Source organism: Pollachius pollachius (assembly GCF_949987615.1).
Source record: "Pollachius pollachius genome assembly, chromosome: 14".
Taxonomy (NCBI): Eukaryota; Metazoa; Chordata; class Actinopteri; order Gadiformes; family Gadidae; genus Pollachius; species Pollachius pollachius.
This window is the reverse complement of record NC_136947.1, coordinates 17760947-17768629: the sequence shown is the minus strand read 5'-3', so window position 1 is coordinate 17768629 and position 7683 is coordinate 17760947. Positions and strand designations below refer to the sequence as shown.

The 7683-nt window shown below is 50.2% G+C and overlaps 1 protein-coding gene across 1 annotated transcript in view; it reads left to right on the top strand.

The window, feature by feature from the left end:
- LOC307086421 (receptor-type tyrosine-protein phosphatase S-like) overlaps positions 1-7683 on the top strand; it is a 64116-nt gene that overhangs the window by 26867 nt on the left and 29566 nt on the right. Inside the window, exon 6 of the mRNA XM_079751620.1 lies at positions 5617-5727. Within this exon, the coding sequence (XP_079607746.1) occupies positions 5617-5727 (111 nt within the window). The remainder of the gene's footprint in view (positions 1-5616; positions 5728-7683) is intronic.

Genomic DNA, 7683 nt, shown 5'->3' with positions numbered 1-7683 from the left:
ACATACAAGCACACACACACACACACACACACACACACACACACACACACGCGCACACGCACACGCACACACGCACATACATACACATACATACCCATACCCATACTCACACACATACACACACACACACACACACACATACACTAAAACACTCACTCACACGCACACACAAATAGACACACACACACACATACACTCACTCACCCCCACACACACACATACATAAATACATACATACATACATACACACACACACAAACACACACACACACACGCACACACACACACACACATACATACACATACATACCCATACTCACACACATACACACACACACACATACACACACACACACACACATACCAATATCCATAACTACCCCCACCACCCAGACTATTCAGATGAGAAGCTGGCCAAAAAACAATAATGCAGCAGCTAGTTCCACAAGTATATGTTGGCCAACGGCGGTGTTTGTAATTATTGTTTAGCAGCGTGTTTGAGGGAGGCACTCCCGCATGGCAGGGCAGTGAACAATGTAGTTCTCTCCTTTATGGCTTGGCAAAGAAGGGCCTCGCTATTGTGGCAATAATATGCTATACCAATATTTTCCATTTTTAATCTCTGCCTCATAGTGGTTTGAAAGAAAAGGCTGGAAGGAGAACTGAAGGCATTCACATTTGAGTTATTCTTGCATTTTACATTGTTGTCCAACACCTGACGCATATCCGACAAACGCTTGAAGTCGTTTAGGCTTTGAGATGACGTGTAACGTAACGAGGCGTATCAAATGTCACCAACATACAATCACTCAAAAGAATGCAAAACACACAGTGGCAATATCTCATAATTCAAAACACACTAAAACATTATTATTTTTGTGACCAAATATACTTGAACAATGACAGATAAGTGATGAAAGGGCATTGAACTAACAAAAGGGAGTTAATTAACCATAAATCAATAATACTCTATACTGCTTGTCAGGTAGTTCTGAACTTAGTCTATCAGCCGTTTTCCGTGGAACACTGCACATGTCAAAACTGAAGGCCAATGTTGTCTCTGGTTGTTTCCCCTATAGCTCAGTCGTCGGGTGCTTATATTTATGAAATATTATTAAACACGTTCTGCTGCCTGGTAAACCAGGATTATGTGTCCACAATAAACCGTGTAAGCTAAATTAAACCAAAGCCACACTACATCTACACCAACACATTGAACATATTCTGTTAGAGCCAGGGGCACCTGTTTCTCTCCTCTTCTCTAAGTGCTGGTACTTCGTTGGTCAGGATGCAACATTATATAGAGTGAACCCTCATACTACAGTCCCAGCAGGATCACTCTTCCTCCCTTTGAAGCCTGTGCTATCCATCAAAGTCACGTGATATCTGTCAATGCATCTTGAAGGTTCAACATGCAGCCTTTGTCCTTGTACTTCCTTAACGAAGCACGTACATAAAGAAGGGCCTGTTCAAAGGCACGCTCACGTGCAAACGCATGTACTCAAACACACACATACAGGCATGTAAGCACCCACACACACACACACACACGGATATAGGCACACACAAGACAACGCAGGTTGGCATACACACATGGAGGTTCACACACACACAAATATGCACGCATACACACACACACGCAAAGCAACACACACCTGCTTCCTCGCATCCCTTTCCTGTTTGTAAAAAGCATACGGCCCCATGTGACCATTACACCCGATACCTTCCTGCCGTGTCTTTTGATGTGATCTGCCATCGGCGTCGGAGAGGCATGCGAGGAGAAGCCCTGACAAGCCATTCATCCACGGCTGTCACCAGGGGGGAGAGACGCAGGAGTTTACCTAAGCATGTGATGGACCTCCTTACGCCTGCCCTCTAACAGATGGCACGCAACGTGAACCCTGAACAGTTGACTACTGAGTAATGGATGGATGGACCCGTCAGACAAGCAGGGGGGCCACGATCGCGGCTCTGATGTACGGCCGCTGGGATGATGTGTTACGGTCATGGCTATGATCGAGACCTGTGGACCCGCGCCTTCACTTGGGTCGCGTCAGGACACAATACACGCTTTGACTGAGTTCCGGAGCGAATTAGCTGGTGTATCAGAGCCGGTTATATAAAGGATGAGAAAAAAACGAACAACAAGGAGTAGGCTATATATCATTCTGGTAGTTATTATTGGGGGGATTTTTTTTTGATGTATTTCTTTCCGAATCGGAAATCTGAAATATGTGCCAGACACACATTCCTGGATCCGAGCTCCGGCGTTAAAGTGGAGTTAATGGGGTGTTCAGAGTTATGAGCTGCCAAGCAAGGCTTTAATCCTGCTTTATAACTTTGGCAGTTGATCCACGAGGTCACCTTCAGAGAGCCTCTTCGGTGAAGATTAGCCCCCTCGCTTGTCAAGCCCTAATTCTGAAGCATCCCAGCATAGCAGATAATATTTTTCTTCACGTTTTTTCGATGGATAAATATTCAGTGTATTCCCATCAACATTCGCAAGTGACATTCACAACCTGTAAAAAAAGAACTGACACTTCCGTCATCCGTTCCTTGTATTTCCCATGAACGTCTCAACATGTTCCTGCTTAAAACTCTGAGATCATGTGATCCGGTCTGATCCGGGCCGGTGGGTCAGAGCTCAGTAGCTACCCGACCCCGCGGCCCGGGAGATCCGTTTGACCCAGATGCTCTGACATGAATATCGGGTTGCCGCTCCGCTCCGTCACCCGACCCGGCCAGACGAGGCCGGGCTGACAGACGGCCCCGTACCCCGTCTCCCCCTGGTGCCCGGTGGCTGCTCTCTAGCCCTCACGCGGGCCCCGTCAGTACGGTCCCCCGCTCCTCAGCCTGCCGCATGCCCTTAACCTCTTAGCTGTTTTCCTATGCTTGCCTGATGTGAGTGTGTGCGCGTGCGTGTTTGTTTGTGCGCGCGTGTGTTTCGTTGTTTGTCAGTGTCTTTGTCTGGAACAATGCAGCGTTTTGCATAACACAACATTTGACGTACTTGGCAGCTGTGGTTGTTGTGCTGATGAAGAGAGCTGGCTGCACTTGTTTGCAAGTCTCCACCTGTCCAGCACAAATATATACTTTCATTTTTATGTGAATTGTCCTCTGTATTGTGTTCTCTCTCTCTCTCTCTCTCTCTCTCTCTCTCTCTCTCTCTCTCTCTCAATTCAACTCTGGGTACTTTCTCTCTCTGCCTCTATCTCTCTCCCTCTCGCTGCTTTTTCTCCCTTCTGCCATCCCTACGCCCTCCAATTTCTCTTTCTCCTCTCCCTCCTCTCGAGAGGACTGTTTGCAGCTGAGATAATTTATTCTTGTTTATCTCCACCAACATTGCTGTATACCGTAGGGACAGGAGAGAGAGAGAGATAGAGAGATGGAGAGAGAGCGAGGGAGACGGAGAGACAGAGAGAGAGAGGGGCAGATAGGCTGATAAGTAGAAGGAGGGGGCGTGCAGTTTTTTTCCTTTCATTCAAAAGGCAGAAGGAAGAGGGGAAAGATGACAGCCTCAGCTAGCAGGGTCTTTAGTTCACTCCCCCTCCCATCCCCGCCGCCCGCCCCCACCTCGACACACACACACCAACGCACACACTTTCACCTTTGCCGACTCCAACAAGTCCAACTTTTCCATTCCCCAGAGCTCTCTCAGAACACGCTGTTTGAACTGAAGCCTCCACACCAAACACACACACCCATCGTCTAGTTAGGAGACTCCCGCTTCGACATCCCCCCCTGACAGTCCACGCAGCAGAGGCCTCTCCAGGGCCTCCCAGTATCCAGCTGGTATCCACGTACAGATGCGTACGCACCGCGGCGGAGGTGGAGTGCAGTCACGCGTGTCGACGCATCGCGAAGCACCGGCGCTATTTGTTGATTGCTGAACACGCGTGATACAGAGTGATAAATGGCAGATTTAGATGTGTGGGTGCGTGTGTGTGTGTGTGTGTGTGTGTGTGTGTGTGTGTGTGTGTGTGTGAGCCCTGTGACGATCCCGTGTAAGGCTGTTACACATCTATATTTTGCCGCGCTGAGTCGCTGGGCAGACTCGCTGTTACCGTCATGCCTGTGATGCTAGCCCCCATTTACTGCTAGAGAGCCCCCCCCCCCCCCCCCTTCTGCGACACACTGGGTGCTTTTTCAGTCATGTTTCACCTCCTTATTCCTTGTTTATTACAACCAGCCGTAGGTTTGTGTGTGCAGTCACGCCGGCACATGCCAAGAAGACACAGTGTGCGAGACGCCTTACATGTTTGTGCCCCTTTGTCTCGGTGTGTGTAGTTCTGCGTTGCGTTGTGTTGTGTGTTACTAGGCAGCGGCGTGTAATCCCTACTTTCGTGACGCCTCCTTAGGCGTCGTGTCAAACTGCGTTTTGGTTGAGGTGTTTGTCGCACAGCAGGCTACAAAAAGTTTGCAAAAAAAATGGCTCACAGCGATTCAAAAGACCCTCTGAAAAACGGGAAACAAATGCACAAATATGAGACCACAAATAGCATCCTGACTAAACAACAGCCAGAGATGTGTAATTATAGCGCACATTTATGGAGCCGCACACGTTCAGTGGAAGGGTGCCTTAAAAAAAGGTAAAGGAAGCAGGAACAAGCTGAGAAGATGAGATGTGTTGCCAGGGATTGTTGTTTTTTTTGCCTTAGGGAAAGCCTGTGCAGAGGCTGGCGGTTATCTGCCAATTATAAAGCAGGCATACTTCATGGAAGGAGTGGCCCAATTGTCAGCTGGAAATAGCTGTTGTTGGAGAAACAGATAGGTGAACTACGTGCAAAAGCACACCATTATTGCAGAGTACCGCAATGTGTGTTTCATGAGGGGCCCACGGAGTGGGCTGCTGCACTTTAAGTTGTGTCATTAATACAGGTTGAATGGGGGCCGCACGGAGAATAAAGTAAAGAGGAATGAGTCAAATAAAACATCAAACGGTTGTATTTCTGAACCCCTGTACATTCGACTAGCAGTCCATTTTTGTCGCTGTGCTTTATAAAAATCTCGGCAGAGATTGTCACGGTGAGTCATACAGAGACGATGACATTCCAAAGCACAAAGAGAGCGGCGCCGTACGAGAGACAAGGCCGAACTGCAGCCCGCGCTCAGCTGAAGACAGTCTCCTCTCCTTTGGGTTTTTCTTCTGGCCCTGCAGCTAGCCCAGGTCTGGCCCTCAGCTGGCCCTGTGTCTGTCCCTGCTCTGGCCCTGCTCTGGCCCTGTGTCTGGCCCTGCTCTAGCCCTGCATCTGGCCGTTGGCCCTGCGTCTAGCCCTGTGTCTGGCCTTTGGCCCTGCGTCTAGCCCTGTGTCTGGCCTTTGGCCCTGCTCTAGCCCTGTGTCTGGCCTTTGGCCCTGCTCTAGCCCTGTGTCTGGCCGTTGGCCCTGCGTCTAGCCCTGCGTCTGGCATTTGGCCCTGCGTCTAGCCCTGTGTCTGGTCTTTGGCCCTGCGTCTAGCCCTGCGTCTGGCCTTTGGCCCTGCTCTAGCCCTGTGTCTGGCCTTTGGCCCTGCTCTAGCCCTGTGTCTGGCCTTTGGACCTGCTCTAGCCCTGTGTCTGGCCTTTGGCCCTGCGTCTAGCCCTGCGTCTGTGCTAACATCTCTGTTCCGGGCCCTCAGGAGCGCTGCAGATCGAGAACAGCGAGGAGACGGACCAGGGAAAGTATGAATGTGTGGCCACCAATTCTCAGGGTGTTCGCTACTCCTCCCCGGCCAACCTCTACGTGCGAGGTAGGACGCACATCACACACACACACACACACACACACACACACACACACACACACACACACACACACACACACACACACACACACACACACATACAAAATGCACACATACAAACAAAAATCCAAGTCCAAATACTAAATGCCTACATCATTATCCCTAGATTGCTGTAGCACACCTTATTCTCTAATGAAGTCCAGAATACTAACTCATCCACTGTCTACGGTGTATATATATATCTATGTCTAACCTATGGTTTGCTGTTTTTTCGTTTTGTTTTCTGAAGTCCTCTTAACTAAACCACCTCTATTAAACCAAGGTGCCTGGTCCCCTGATTTCAACAGATGCTATGGGAACACACCTTGGCTTAACTGCATGGAAACATTACTGAACTATCTGCTGAAACGGTCACAGTACTAGAGGCAGATAAGGAGGGATATCCAAGTCCGGCCACAAAAAGGCAATCAAATCCAATTGACTAAGTCGTCGGTCCGTTGCCGCCACATTACTGCACCACAGCGGAGGAGAAGTTCGTTTCGGCTGCCGTATCCCTCCTTAGCTCACTCTAGCTCCTGGGCCTTTGGTATCTGTGTCTCATAGTTTTATATGTGGACTGCAGTATGACTGAAGGGGAGAGTGTGTGTCTGTGTGTCGAGACAAATGGTTGAGCGCAAAGGAGTGTGTGGTGGTGTGCGTGCCAGCGTGTGCGTGCCTGAGCGCGTGCGTGCCCGCGTGTGTGCGCACGCATCAGGCACGCGGGCAGCGTGTGTATGTGTGAGTGTGTGTGTGTGTGTGCGTGCAGGCGGGCGGTGGGTGTGAAGCGGCGAGCGTGTGGCTTTTGCGCTGGCCGTTTTTATTCTCTCTGTGTCTCCCCCGTTCTCTCTCTCTCCTCCCCCCCACACACCCTCCGTTCACATCATTGTGTTCCGCATCAACCCCTTCCATCCCTCAGAGCTTCGAGAAGGTTGGTGTGCTCTACTTTTCTTTTGTTACCTCTTTGTTGCAGAGGAGAAAAAAGCCCCCCCCCCCCCCACCCGTCAATTATTGAAAGAGAGACAGAGAGAGAGAGAGACAGAAGGAGACAGCGAGAGAGCGAGAGAGACTGAGACAGAGAGCGAGAGAGAGAAAGAGATATATAGAGAGACTGGCACAGACGCAGAGAAAGAAAAGTGTCGAAGGACAAGAGCACTTGAGGTACAGCAGACTAGAAGTGATTCGGATCTGCCTCGTGCACGTTAACACTCCAAAGAAGGATTGCTGCCTAGCCAATCGGCTGTGGCGACGGAGGCGGGCTCTCTGTAGCCGCCTCTGCCGGCTACACAGCCCAACATCAGTGACTGCATTGTGAGTCCCTGCGTGCAGAACCCTTGTATTGCCTTCACTCCCGATTCCCTCCCCACACACACGCACACACAAGCCTTCTATCCCACCCCCCCCACCCCGATCAATGTTTTCTGCATGGAATGATCCGTTGTCATGGAGACCCAGTTATTCAAATAAAGAAAAAAATAAAAGCGAGAAGACAAAGCCGTTGATTGCATGGAAAAGAGAGCGGGAGAGAGAGAGAGAGAGAGAGAGAGAGAGAGAGAGAACGCGAGAGAGAGAACGCGAGAGAGAGAGAGAGAGAAAAAGAAGCACCATTTTGCATGTTTGTTGTGTTGACTTGAGTGACACGAGTGCACGGCATGCTTGTGAGTGGGAGAAGGGTGCAGGTGGGGGGGGGGGGGGGGGGGGGGGAGTATTGACATGCTTGGCTTGGTCTTGATTATCGAGTTGGGTTGTGTTGTCGTCTCCCGCGGCTCGCTGCCAGGTCCCCTTGTCTCCTGCCTCCACGCCCCGCCCCGCCTGCTCCTCAGCCCCCTGTCTGGTCATGTGTGGACAACATGGGTCCTGGTTGTTGTTTGTGTTTGGTCACTTGTTGCATCGCCTACCATGCTTGTTTATGTCTTGTCTGTCTGT